Genomic DNA, 14,680 nt, shown 5'->3' on the forward strand with positions numbered 1-14,680 from the left:
GCATAGTTTAAATAGTACCTCCTCAGCTATGGCTAGGATGGGCCTCTTAAATTTATAACCATTTGGTGGCATATGTGAAGAGATTTATCTTCATAGTCCCTTATTGTTAAGGTGGGTCCATGAAGCTCTTGATCACCTACTAAAGAAGACAGGTGTGGGAAAATGGCTGGAGTGTGCCTTGCCTGAGATCCTTGTACCTTTCATGCTGGTTTTCTAGAGCTCCCCCTCAGCTACTTCTCCTCACCTTTCCTGTGATCTGCAGCAACATCTGGTCACCCTCATAGACTCAGACACCCACCCTGTAATTAATAGTCACTTCAGAATTGTTAGCTCATGCCCCCCCAATCATTCCTGTTTCTCCCAGTATTAAGATTTCATCTCCATACCCCAGGAGTTTGTCATTCTATGCTTGGGGACCCTGAAGCTGTTTGCTTTCTCTTGAGCCACTCCTGAATGCTGCTACCTACCCAGCCATCTCTGCTGGAAGCCCTGGATAATTACAACTACTGCATAGTTTATTAGAATTATTGTTTAATCAGTCATGGCCAAAGCAACCTTATATTGAACTGAACACAGGTATTTGCCCAAGTCATGGGGTTGCAGTCCTGTGTATTTATTAAAATCCCTCCCCCTATGTGCTTTGTGAATGTGGAGTGACTGCTTTGAACCATTTCTTTTTTTTTTTTTTTTGCCAGTCCTGGGCCTTGGACTCAGGGCTTGAGCACTGTCCCTGGCTTCTTCCCGCTCAAGGCTAGCACTCTGCCGCTTGAGCCACAGCACCGCTTCTGGCCGTTTTCTGTATATGTGGTGCTGGAGAATCGAACCTAGGGCCTCGTGTATCCGAGGCAGGCACTCTTGCCACTAGGCCATATCCCCAGCCCTGCTTTGAACCATTTCTAAACACCCATAATTAAATATGAGGATGAGCTAACAAGCAGCTTGGTACCCTACCTTGTTAGGCTGATGTTCACGGATACTTGGGAATGAATTCTTTATCTTGAAAAATCCTTGCATTAGTATGTATGATGCTTTAGATAGTTTTTTTTTTTTGTAACACATGGCTACATAGTCATAGAAAATGGGAGGGACGTTAGAGAAGACATAGTTCTTGCCCCATCATTTTCACAGGCTAATGGAACATCCCATCCATCCTTTCTTTCTCCAGGTGCAACATGATCTAACGTTACAGAGTAACGGGAGCCAGTATTCGCCAAATGAGGTGAGTTTTTCTGAAGATTAAGGAAAATGGGTATTCTGTGAGGACTAAATTGGAATATCTTAAAAAATTGTTATTTTTATTATACTCTAAGTAGTTGTACCAAGGAGTTACAAGTCAACAAATCAGTTCACAAGTACAGTGTATCTTGATTGATGACACAGATTAGGAATATCTTGCACCAAAGTGTTAATGGAGTCTCCTCAGAACTTTTATTAGCTGTTCACTCTCATTAGCTATCAGAGTGTTATCTGATCCTATTCATAACTAATTATTATTATTATTATTTATTTTTTTTTTTTTTTGGCCAGTGCTAGGGCTTGGACTCAGGGCCTGAGCACTGTCCCTGGCTTCTTTTTGCTCAAGGCTAGCACTCTGCCACTTGAGCAACAGCGCCACTTCTGGCTGTTTTCTACTTTCCATTAGGACATATTCCCAGCACTAATTAATTTTTATATGAATTAATTTTTATATGAAATATTTTGACAAAACCCAAGTGTAGGAACATGACAGAACCAATGATGGGAACATCATGAAGGAAAACAGAATGAAAATCTCCCAAATAGGCATCATTTAGAAAGTTCTCATTGTCCTTCAGTGAGAGACTTCTTCATGTTACCTGTGGCCTCCCTTCATGTGTGTTACAAGAGGCCTCAGTAGAGGTTCCTCTTTGGGCCATAGGTGCACACCCAGGCAGGTGTGCTGGAGGAGAAATGGACTGCCAATGTCATGCCACTGTAAAATATATTCCTGAAAAAAAATTGAATGCCTACAATAGCATTCTGTTGATTGTTCCAAAGTGATTTTTTTTTTTTAGCATCAAGTACAAACAAGGAGTGGGTTTATACTCATCCCCAACCCTACTGAGCCATACATAGTTCCTTAGTTTTATTCCTAACTTTCTTTGCTTCTAATCTTCAGATGAGAGAGGACTCCCCTGCCGTCTCTCCTACCACAAACAGCACACCTCCATTTGGCCTGAAGCCTCGTTCAGGTACTGCAGATCATCCTTCTAACTGCTCTTTAGGCTTTTCAATTTGTATGTGATGAATGCAACCATTGTGGGCCCTGCTGAGTTGAGATTCTGGAACCAGATCTCTGCCTCAGCTTGGGGAGGTCAGAGATTGGAGTGAACTAGCTGTGCCATGCAATTAGGAATGAATAGCTTTCCTTCTTTTGGATCAGAGGAAGGTAGGGTAGTGGTGGGAGCATGTAAGTGGGGAAGAAATATTGAACTCTTTTATCCAGAGAAAATAGGCTAACTGTCCGTTGCTCCTTTCATTTCTCTGCTGAGTTAAGAACAGCCTTGAAAAGGGACTCACAAAGAGATATCTCCAGGGCTGGGAATGTGGCCTAGGGGTAGAGTGCTTGCCTAGCATGCACCAAGCCCTGGGTTCAGTTCCTCAGCACCACATAAACAGAAAAGGCTGGAAGTGGCGTGGTGGCTCAAGTGGTAGAGTGTTAGCCTTGAGCAAAAAGAAGCCAGGGACAATGCTCAGGCCCTGAGTCCATGCCCCGCCCCCCGCCCTCCGCCCCCAAAAAGAGAGACATCTCTAGTAGCTGGTGAGCTGAGCATGGTAGGGCCTGTGTATTTCCTTGTGTAACAAGGTGGTTGTTTGCAAGACTGGGCAGAAATTATTTTTTAAAAAAACAACTTTTGGAAAAGCATTCAGCTTTTTGACCTCTCAAAAGGAAATTATGACAATCAAAACAACTTGATTATAAAAAGAACTCTGAATACAAAAGCATGTTTCTTCTAAGTTGTCCAGTTATATTTAGACTTGTAGTGCTTTCTTCTTTTTGGACCTGCACCCCCTTTTTTGTTAAAGAAAAAAAACTAGTTTGATATTCATTGCTAATGCAAATGGTAAGGAAGCCCTAATAAAATTAGCATCAAACTCAGATGTTTGTAAATTTTTTAGAAAAGTGTTTTGACATCTGTAGTGTTGAGTTGGAAAAAAAGGTACCAGTGGAGAAAGCAGAGATGAGTTTTGTGAAATGATTCCTGGCAGTTGGTAAGAAAAAAGCCATTTGAAAAAAAATTTTTCTGTATGTCTTCTTTTTCTTTTTCTTTTTGTGTCAGTACCAGGGCTTGAACTTAAGGCTCTTGAGCTTTCACCTAGCTTTCTTACTAATGGCTAGCATTCTACCACTTGAGCTATGCCTCCTATTCTAGTATTTTGCTGGTTCATTGGAGATAGAGTCACAGACGTTTCTGGCCAGCTTGGCTTCAAACTGGGATCCACCTGATCTCAGCCTCTTGAATAGCGAAGATTATAGTCTGAGTTACTAGTACCCAGCTTCTGCTTTTGGTTTTCTTTTCTTTTTCTCTTTTCTTTTTCTGTAGTCCTGAGGATGGAACCCAAGCCCACACACATGCTAATACCACTGCACTACAACCTGACACCCTAGTGTGTGTGTCACTAAGGAGCATAAAATTGTACATGAGGTTAAGCTCATGTGGCCAGCTCTCGTGTATAGAACTAATCTACCAGATGTGGTTTGTTTCTGCCTCCACGGTCTCAGGTGTGTCCTGGGAGGAAGGGGGGTGGTGACTCACAGTGCACCTGCCTGGGCCTTCAGAGCTCACCTCTCCTTGTGAGGTTTGGGCACTGAGGATTCCTCTTAGGCCACGGACTGTGTCTTAATCCTTCTAGACAACAATTTCAAGCTATTTCATAATAAGTCAAAAGCTGAATGAGTCTCCATTTAGTTTTGAATGGGTATTGTGCAGTTTTGTTGTAAAGTGGTTTAAGAGACTTTTTAACACCTTTTCTAGAGTCTGACCATAACTTAGTAACGTCAGGGGTTACACTGCATTTGTTCTGTAAAGCCGTTTGCGTGGTTTCTTTGTAGTACAGAGAAATCGTGGCGCATGCACTGGAAAGATTACTTCCTCTCAAAGCTTCCAACCTGCCAAATGGTTCTAGTTGCCCAAAGCCTGGTAGAGGTTGCTTGCTGTAAAAAACTGTGGACATATCTTCAGGAATATCAAGTAACCTAATGGAGCTATAAGAATCTAGCATTGTGTATTGGAATTTCAGGTTTTTTATTTAATCATTTAAAAATATGACAGTGTGTATGTGTCATGCATTAGATAAAACAATACCTGTGGTGATCTTAATTTGAGATCATGTGATTAAGAGAGACATCATTTTAAAATTATTTTTGGAGTGCTTAAAGTTAATTTTCTTCTTTTTTTTGTTTTTGTCAGCTGAAAGGCTTGAACTCAGGGCCTGGGTGCTGTCCTTGAGCTCTTTTTGCTCAAGGCTAGCACTCTATTACTTTGAGTCACAGCTCCACTTCCAGTTTTTGAGTGGTTAGAGATAAGGGTCTCATGGGAACTTTTCTGCCTGGGCTGTCTTCTAGCTACGATCCTCAGATCTCAGCCTTGTGAGTAGCTAGGATTACAGGCATGAGCCACCAGTGCCTGACTTAGCAAGTTAATTTTCATTTTCTTTGTTTACTTGAGAGACTGAGGGCATCAAATTCAGGGCTTTGCAAATGCTAGGCAAGTGCTCTACCACTAAGCTACATCCTCAGCCTTGAATACTTTTTATTTAAAATTTAAGTGTGTGGATGTATATGACTTCTGTTTTAAGAGTAAAAACAGATTGTTCAATTGAGCAAATTAGAATAAAAATTTAGGCTCTTTAAATAAATTAACTTTACTTGAAAAGGAACGTTCTTTTCTTACATGATTTTCTCCTGAAGCATGGTCGTGCACTTATTCAAACACCCATGTGTAGGAGAGATTACTTGCCCTGCATTATGGTTGAATAAAAGACTTTCTTTTTTTTTTTTTTGTTTAGTTGATCATGGGGCTTGAACTCAGGGCCTAGGCACTGTCCCTGAGCTCTTTTGCTCCAGGCTAGCACTCTACCGCTTTGAGCAACAGTGCCACTTTCTAAAAATGATATAGATACTTGCTAAATGTAAGTGTCCTAAATAAAAATGAAATTACTGTGGAGATATTTAGTGCAAAAATAAGATGTTACAGTTTCACAAACAGTCCAGAAGTTTTTGAAATTGTTGTCTACATACTGGATTTATTGTTAAATAGACTTTACTGGTGTGTGTGTCTGTGTGTGTGCCAGGAGGGATTGAACTTAGGGCCCTTTCCTCTGCTTGGCTTTTTTGTTCATGGTGGGTGTTCTACCACTTGAGTCACACCTCTGCTTACCAGCTTTTCGCTAGCTAATTAAATATCAAAATTCTTGCAGTTTTTTTTTTGGGGGGGGGTGCTAGGCAAGCTTTAACCTTAATTCTTAGATCTCAGGCTCCTGAGTAGGATTATAGATGTGAACCACAAGTGCCTAGATGTTTTGCTGTTTTTGACTGACCAATGTTGGTCAAACTAGATTGTGAGTCCTTGAGTCAAGGACTGAGGAAGATTTGGGGAGACTCATCTCTGATTAACTTACCCCATAACACTGGATGAATTTAGAAATTCTGTATTGCCTTGATGTGGGGGGAAGGGGACATTAATAGTATATAATACTCTGTAATAGTTTTTATTTCTAAACAATTGATGTTTTTGCACCTACTAAGCTTTGTCTTAATGTGACCAAACTTTTGTGTGTATCATTTAATTGTGTTTGCTAAGAGGTTTCATGGTTTAGGATGTGTTTGCAAAAAGAATCAGGCAGGCCTTTGCTTTTTAATCCGTATAACCTGTGGGTACTCTCCTCCAACTCTGTTAAGATTAGCAGTATGAATTGCATGCCAAGTATCTGCCTGGTGATTACTAACACTCGGTTTTTTTTTATCATTCTTTTTATTCCATGCGTCATCTGTCATTTCTCCTATATTGTACATTTGAAATTAAATCCCATGTAAACGAAACCCACGTCATTTCCATTCGAACCTTATGCCATTTGTGAAATGCTGCGGCCCCCTTTGGTTCTCCCCGGCCCCTGTGCTCCTGTCCGTGGCCTGGCTCTCTCGCTCTCCTACAGACCCAGCCCTCATTCTCCCTCCTATCTCCTTCAACAAACTTACGCAGGCACAAACATGGGACAGCTCTAGCTACAGCGTTCCATCTGAAGGAGACAGTGACAATGGTAGGTGACCTGGTATGTCTTCCTCCTTGTTCTCATGACTAAGCCCATGAATATATAGGGCCTTCCTTTGGGCCCCACTGGACATGGAGTATATTCACCTGCATGTTTAGCACCCAGGAAGCCTGGGCTGTCTGAAGTCCAAAAACGCATGTGGATTGTTCTAGAAGTTGGTCAGATTATAGTTTTAATTATCGTAGCTATTCTAAATTTGGGGAGGATTTTTATAGCTTTCTTCTCTGCCTGTTCTGCTTGGGTTTGGGGTTTGTTTGCTTGTCTATTAAAATTGGGGGGGGGTTTGCACAGTTTGGATTAACGTTGCTTGCTTTGAGACCTGTAGTAAATGATTTAAGAGTTGGCTCTTTTATTATCTCTGCTTACAACATGAGCTTTTTAAGGTAATTAAGAGCTTTTCTGGCTGATCCAAGAATCTTGCACTGGTAATAATTATGTTAACTCTGAGAAATGTCTAAAAATGGAATCAGTGCCCCTTTGTTTTTTAAACTATCTGCATGTTTTGACTTTGGATATCTTCTTTGAGTGTCAAGTCATTTGTATTCAATTCAAGAATAGCAGGTTAGTCTGAACCATCCTATGAGTCAATACAAAATGGATGACAGGATTTTGTGCCACTAGATATTATAAGTAGCCCAAGAGATTAAACAAAGAACAATTGCAATTTTCCATACCACATATATCTAAATCTTTGTCCCTGGGTAATACCAGTTCAGATAATTTTAAGTACAGCAGTAACTGCAGCTTTAAATGAAACAGAATAGGATTTATTTGGAAGTAAGATGTGAAATACAACTATGGTCAACACATTCTAGGAAGGTATGTTGTCTGATAATTTTTTAAATTTAAGTGATGTGTACATACACACACACGTAGATATGTCTTTAAAATACTGCCATGATTCCTTGTTAAAATTCATCTGAAATGCTCTTACATCTCCTTATGCCAAAAGCAGTAATATTTGCATTTTGTCTAACTGAACATTAGCACAATTAAAAAGCACCAGTCCCGAAATAAAACTCTTCCTTACATCATCCTGCTTTAAATTTCCGAAGTAAAAAAGATTTAAACGGAAACCCCTGAGATACTGTTCTTTTGCTTAAAAATAAGAAAAGAAATAAAAAGAAGAGAATTATTGTTTTCCAGAAAGTATGGCTATTTATGGTGTCGTGCTATTTAAAGAAAAGAAGCCCTAGTGGAAAAGATTTATGTGTGATTTGGTATTTCCTTAGAGATGATACCTAGGAGATATAGGTTCTTTTTTAAGGAGCTGAAAATAAATTAGACAACTCCTGTAGCTGTAGAATCTCTGTCCGTACAGATGAACCCAGAAAGCTGAGGTGCTGCCTGGGTCTCCTTGTCAGGCAGGCCAGCCGCACACCCAGAGTTCCTCCATCTTTAATGCCTGCTTTTTGACAAATCCACATTTGGCTACATGTTTATTATGGGAGGCATTATTTGTCAGCTACTAAGCCAAGCTGCCTTACTGCTGTGGTTTCCACAGCAAACAATTGCTGTGGAAATCTTTATAAATGTAAAACAATCTTGCATTTGTTATTCTTTTTCTATAAGTGAAAAATCCCTCAAGATCCATGTGAACCTTTCAATTATGATGTGGTACCCCAAGAAGAAGAAGAACAGGATGGTTTTCAGCATTCATCCATTCTAGTCAATCATGCCCAGTGTGTGGTGGTTGTTGCTTTTCTTCTCTGTTTGTTACTTGTGTCTCACGTTGCCCTGGGCAAGAGATAATTTTCTGTGTAGGAATCTCCTTTACAAAGCCACCAGTGCTGGCTTCCAGCTCTGATTGTCCATGCATATCTTCATTCTCTTGGTGCTAAACTTTGCCTTGAGAGTCTGTAAATGAGAAAACAATGTGCTGTGTATCCTCTCATATCCAAGCTTGTGTTGAAGAACAGATCCCACTTTTTACCATTCCATATGCTTCCTCTCGCGTGGAGCATTCTCTTCGATGGGCAGTTCAAAGCTGACTATCATATCTGTGTAGTTTCTTCTTATTTTCTGTTCTACCCCAAACTTGTACTATATATCTTAGCCATTGTAATCTAATGGTATCTTACTACAAGCTCCGCTGAACAGTTTAACTTTTACTTATTCATTAGAATTTGTCACATTTTAGATAAAAATTGTTTTAAATTTATTCTAATATTTTACTCCAACTCAATTTTATTTTACATCTGTCATTTTCTCTATAGTATGGGGATTTTTTTTTCCAAGCAAAATAAGGCTTGAACTTAGGGCCTCAGTACTTTGACTTGGCATTTTTGCTCTTTTGAGCCATAGCTCCACTTCTGGATTTATTTTTATTTTTATTTTTTTTTGCCAGCTCTGGGGCTTGAACTCAGGGCCTGGGCACTGACCCTGAGCTTCTTTTGCTCAAGGCTAGCACTCTACCACTTGTTTTTTTTTTTGTTTGTTTGGTGCTGAGGAATTGAACCTGGGGCTTGATGCATGCTAGGCAAGCACTCTGCCACGAAGCCACATTCCCAGGCCTCCACTTCTGGCCTTTTGCTGGTTATTGGAGATAAGAATCTCAGGGATTTGTCTGCCCAGCTTGCTTTGAAACACTAAGCTTAGTTCTCAGCCTTCTGAATAGCTAGGATTAGTTTATGCCACCAGGACCCAGCATCTATAATACATTCTTTATAGAAACTTTAAGATGGCAAACAGATGATTTCAGAAGTTTGGATTCCCCAAATCCCTAAAGTTCTACTTCCTGGGGAAAAGAGAGGCCAGAGTGTCAGTTGGTCTATATAGGTCCATCTGCCTCTGACCTGAGAACTTACCACCTCCTTCCCTTACTCTCTTCTTTTTTTTTTTTGGCCAGTCCTGGGCCTTGGACTCAGGGCCTGAGCACTGTCCCTGGCTTCTTCCCGCTCAAGGCTAGCACTCTGCCACTTGAGCCACAGCGCCACTTCTGGCCGTTTTCTGTATATGTGGTGCTGGGGAATCGAACCTAGGGCCTCATGTATCCGAGGCAGGCACTCTTGCCACTAGGCTATATCCCCAGCCCCTTACTCTCTTCTTACTACTCAATTTTCCCTTCCCCTCCTTCACTTTGAAGTTAAAGACAGAGCTGTCTTTTGATCATGTTTGCCTTTTCACTTTAGTGGGCACTATTTAGGCCTATCGGACATTGATCTTCGTCTGAGAATGAGTAAGTGGACGTGCACATTGTGGGCATAGACACTTCCCTTAAGTTTTTATTGGAATAATCCTGCACTAAGAGCTTGCTCTCCCCATTGCTAGCATGAGGGAACTGAGAACAGGAGCAGTTTTACAGTGGATCTCAGCTCTGGCTTCATGTTGGAATTGCCTAGGCCTACACTCAGAGATACTAACTTACTAGGTATAGCATTGCATCCTATGCATTGACTTTTTAAGTTGCTTTTTAGTATGATATTTGGTGTACATTAAGTAGGTCTGGAGAGAATGAATGAATGAGCTTGTCAGATTTCTACCTCACATGAGCTTGAACCTAAAACTCATGACACATTTTTTTTTTTCAAAGCCACTGTGTTGGCAGCCCTTGAATTGAATTAGTAGGGTTAATATTGAACCCAGAGCCTTCTTCATTCCACAACTATTCTGAGCTATAGCCCTAGCTATATTTGCATATTATAAACACTACTCCAGTTTAGGTTTTTAATTTCTAAGGTAAGAACTAAATTTCTAAGCCTCATTCTTTCCCCAGAGGAGAAATTTCCACTCACTGGGCTTAAAGTTTAGGTAAAAGAAATAATAATGCATAGTGATCATTTTTATACAAAGAAGGCATTTCATATAATAATGTAATGGCAAAGCAAGTTTCAGAGCAGTGGATTTTCTCTGCCTAGTGGAATGATGTTTTCACAACAGTTAACACAATTTCAAATTATCCTATTTGATATATAGTAAACAGTTTAAAGAACTTATTTTTCCCGTATCTTTAGTCTATCCCCCCTTTCTGCGCGCACGCATAGTCACACACACACACACACACACACACACACACACTTCCTTTTCCTATTTATTTTTCTTATTTAAACAGGGTGAATTTTGATTTGAAACGTAGATGCTGACTCCGAGACTACTTTTAAATATTGTCTTAGTAGACTCAAGGGAAACTTTCATTCTCTTGAATTTAGTACAGCAGTCCTTAAAATTCAGCAGCATATTAATAGCAAAACCAGAATAATTCTTCCATAGATTAACTTTCTAACACCTTGACCCCGGCAGAAATAAGCTGGCAAATTTATTATCAGCCTACAGAATTTGTTAAAATTCTCAGATAATCTACAAAAATGAATAATACATCTGGAAATCCAGTAGCAGGTCCAATCATAATTTCTAATTATATGTATATTTGAAGTATTTGTTTTTAAAACTACAATTCAGCATTCATAAAGCACATACCCTTTGTGCATGGTGTATTTTTAAGATACACTGGGATTTAAAATGAAAAGCAATGCCAGAAAATTACAACCCAGACACTACTGCATTGTCCTGATCGACCTCACAGGTCTCCAGTAAGGTCTCCATGCTTGAATTGTGTGCTGTTAAACTAAAGCTCGCGGTTCATTTGACTTCCTGATAGCTTCATATTCCAAGAGAAAGTTGCCAATGAAAGCATATTGAAAATATTAAACATGCCATATTAGATAAGATTTCCTGGAGGGGGGGTGGGGGAAAGGAAAGGAAAATAAAACCTCCAAAGAAAACATTGTGTATTGAAATGGTGTCAAGGCGCCCCCTGATGACACATATGTGTATTACATAGCTCATTCTACATTCCTTGACTTTTTTGGGTAAATTTGGTTGATTTCTCTTGGAGGTATGGATTATTTCTGCATTTTACATTTTGATGCATTCTCCTTCCAGTGGATATACTTTGATGGATAGATTTTTTTGTTTTTTTTCTTGATATAGCTTTCTGTGCTTCTTAATTTGTGAGACTTCCCTTTGCTCTGTGAACTTTCTGTTTCTCTCTACCAGATAACCCTGTCCTTGTATTGACATTATTTTCATAAACAATTGATCTCATTTCCTTTGGGCTTTGGCTTTTGTGGGCTTTGAGGAGATTCCCTCTGTGACAGGCCTTTGGCTTTCTTTGCCTGTAACTTCTAGCATATTTTTCAACAGAGGTCCAGGCCACAGGCTATGCATAACTCAATGGCTCTGAAGTTCCAGAAGGCAAATGTCTTGTCCCATGTTAGATCACAATTCTCTACCATCCCTAGAGCATCAGAAGGCAAATTCAGATATCTTCAGACTCATTTAGAAAGAAAACTGAAGAGGAAAAATTGATATTAAAATAATGTCATCAGGCCAGCACAGGATATTTAATTGATGGCATGGAGGCCAGGCTTTTGTTACAAGTATTATATATTTGTAAGTCATATGCATTGAAAATAGTATAAATGACCCCTAGGCAGTGTCTGTCAGGAGAGATAAAAGTTGAAGACTCTTCAGCTTTGACATTGTTGAGATAATAGACATTGGAAGTATGCAATTACAGTGCTTCTTCTCCATAGATTTGTAGTTTTTCATACTAGAATTCTGTGCCCCAAATTTCCTGGATGACTCCTTTACCCTCTGAAAATTCGCAGGATGGGGGACTAAATATAGCACTTTACAGCTCTCAGATTCCTCCTGTGCTCATGGAAAGTTGACAGTCTAGGATAAAAATCTCTAGGAAGAAAAAAAAAAATTCAAGTTGAACTCTGTGCTTGGCTTTATAGCACAAAAACATGAATTAAAATCACTCTTCCACCTATAACATTTGTGTTTTCCTTCTTGATTGATATATAAAAGGTATTTTCTAGAAGTAAAGGGATTATGATTGGTTGAGTGCATTTTATGTTTCCGTGCTGGGGATTATACCCAGGCCTTCCTGCATACTAGTGATTTCTTCCTGAGCTGCACCTCAACCTAAGAGAGGAAATGTTTCCTAAGTTCCGCCCAGAGGAAACACCTTTATTCATTACTATTCTCAGAGGTGACATGGCAGGAGGCAGAATTATCCCACTCTACTCTGACATGTCATCCTGTGTTTTAGCACTTCGTTTTTAGCCAAGGTTTATAAAAATGTAATTCCAGCAAAAATCATTTACTTAAACATGCTATTTATTATTTCCTTACTTAGTTTTGATATTTATTACATTTAAGTAATTGTATAAAGAGATTTTAGTTCACCATGACAGCTTATGAGTGGTCTCCACAATAACTCAGACAGCCATGGATTTGTTTTACTCTCACCAAAACACATGACGTCCTTTATTCACACAGCCCAAAGTAACTTTAAATATTATTATTTTAGAGTATTTGAATCAAGCTTGTCCTGTGAACTCAGAGTTTCCTTGTTTCCATGTGTGGTAAATACATTGTTGGGGATGAATCAGTAAACTATAAGTTTGACTTGAACATAAATAGCTCTGTGTACTATTAAACCTTTAAATGATTAAACCTTTCCTCTTTCTGTTACAGTGTTTCTAAGACCTCAGAGAAACTTGGAATCTATAGACCCACAGTTTACAATTCGGAGGAAAATGGAGCAAATGAGAGAAGAGAAAGAGGTGGTGGAACAACTTCGTGAGGTATTCAGAAATACTAGCAACCAAACAATCAATCACAGAACTGAAGCAACATTTTGTATTTTTAAAAAGTCCTAGTTCAAGCTCTAGGTGGGTCACTTGCCGATTCATCGGTACTGGACAAGACACTTGACTTTAAGTTCTTTGGGTACTGAAAACAGTTCTGGTTTTCTTGTATGGGGTTTGTAAAGAATACATGGAATTGGAGAAGTAGAAATATTTAATTTGAGCATTACCTTTTTTTGCTTGCTGTGCTGGGGCTTGAACTCAGGGCCTGGGTGCTGTCTTGAGATTTTTTTTTGCTCAAGTCTAACACTGTGTCACTTGAGCTGTAGTTCCACTTAAAGCTTTTTGTTGCTTAATTAGAGATACAAATCTCACTGACTTTCCTACCTAGTTTGGCTTCAAACAAAGATCCTTAGACCTTAGCTTTCTAAGTAGTTAGGATTATGACAAGGATGCACATTAGAAATTGTTTTGTGTAGCGGGGCACTGGTGGCTCATACCTGCAATCCTAGCTACTCAGGAGGCTGGGATCTAAAGACCATAGCCCAGGCAAGAAAGTCCATGAGACTCTTATCCCCAATTAACCACCAGAAAACTGGTAGTGGAGCTGTGGTTCATGGTGGTAGAGTGTGCTAGTCTTGAGCAAAAAGAGCTCAGGGACAATGCCTACGCCCTGAGTTCAAATCCCAAGACCAACAAAAAAAAATTGCTTTGTGAGTTTTCATTCACCAAGAAGTGCCATGACTGGAGCTCTATATAAGATGACAACAGAGCTTCTGAAAGGATCCAGATTCTATGTATTAGGCAGGACTGAAGGTGTTGGATGTAGAAACAGAAAGGCCCTGATGATAGGAAGCCCGAAGTCTATTGTAAATGAGCAGGGAACAGATCATGGATGCAATTCCAGATTGTAGTGTACATTACAAAGGAGCAATGAATACTAGAAATAAAATTTAAATTGAAGCAAGTCAACAGCTTTGTTAGTGTAGGTCATACTTCATGTATGGTAAAGCAGGTGATCAAGAAGAAAGACTTTTTTTGTTTTGTTTTGTTTTTTGCCAGTCCTGGGGCTTGAACTCAGGGCCTGAGCGCTGTCCCTGGCTTCTGTTTGCTCAAGGCTAGCACTCTACCACTTGAGCCATAGTGCCACTCCTGGCTTTTTCTATATATGTGGTGCCGAGGAATCGAACCAGGGCTTCACGTATACAAGGTGAGCACTTTAACACTAGGCCATATTCCCAGCCCCGGAAAGACAATTTTTTAAAAAACAAAAATTCCCAGTCACTCCTGAGGCTTAAGCTCAGGGCCTGGCCGCTGTCCTTGAGTTTTATTGCTCAAGGCCACTGCTCCACCACTTGAGTCACAGCTCCATTGCCAGTGTTCTGGTGGTTAATTTCGAGATAAGAGACTCATGGACTTTCCTGCCTGGGAATCAGTTCTGAAAAAGATTTATATGACTCAATTATATGCCTGCTTTTTGAGATTTCATTTACTGCAAGCAACCAGATCTAGCTATCTCTTCATAGGTTTAAACTCAGGACGTGCTTCTAGGACAGAACACACACTCAAGGTTTGGAACTGATTTCTCTACTTGTGCTCTCAAGAGGGCAGGGTGGGCCATGCCCCTTTCTATACCTCTGCTGAGCAAAACTGAACCTTCAGACATTGCATATGAACAGACACACTAGCCCTCTGACAGGTGAAGAGAAGGCTTTCTGGCTCCATCTCTGGGGACAAGGGGCATGGTGGCCAGCTTCCTTGTTAGGTTTTTACATCATATATCTAAGACA

The 14,680-nt window shown here is 39.9% G+C and overlaps 1 protein-coding gene across 2 annotated transcripts in view; it reads left to right on the plus strand.

The window, feature by feature from the left end:
- The window catches only part of Lrch1 (leucine rich repeats and calponin homology domain containing 1), a 165,266-nt gene that overhangs the window by 125,390 nt on the left and 25,196 nt on the right, over positions 1–14,680 (plus strand). Inside the window, exons 14-17 of one of the 2 annotated variants that reach the window (XM_048341364.1) lie at positions 1,166–1,219; positions 2,138–2,210; positions 6,175–6,279; positions 12,778–12,887. In XM_048341364.1, the coding sequence (XP_048197321.1) occupies positions 1,166–1,219; positions 2,138–2,210; positions 6,175–6,279; positions 12,778–12,887 (342 nt within the window). The remainder of the gene's footprint in view (positions 1–1,165; positions 1,220–2,137; positions 2,211–6,174; positions 6,280–12,777; positions 12,888–14,680) is intronic. The other variant, XM_048341362.1, reaches the window with a different exon arrangement.

The sequence above is a fragment of the Perognathus longimembris genome, chromosome 3, assembly GCF_023159225.1.
Source record: "Perognathus longimembris pacificus isolate PPM17 chromosome 3, ASM2315922v1, whole genome shotgun sequence".
NCBI classification, from domain to species: Eukaryota; Metazoa; Chordata; class Mammalia; order Rodentia; family Heteromyidae; genus Perognathus; species Perognathus longimembris.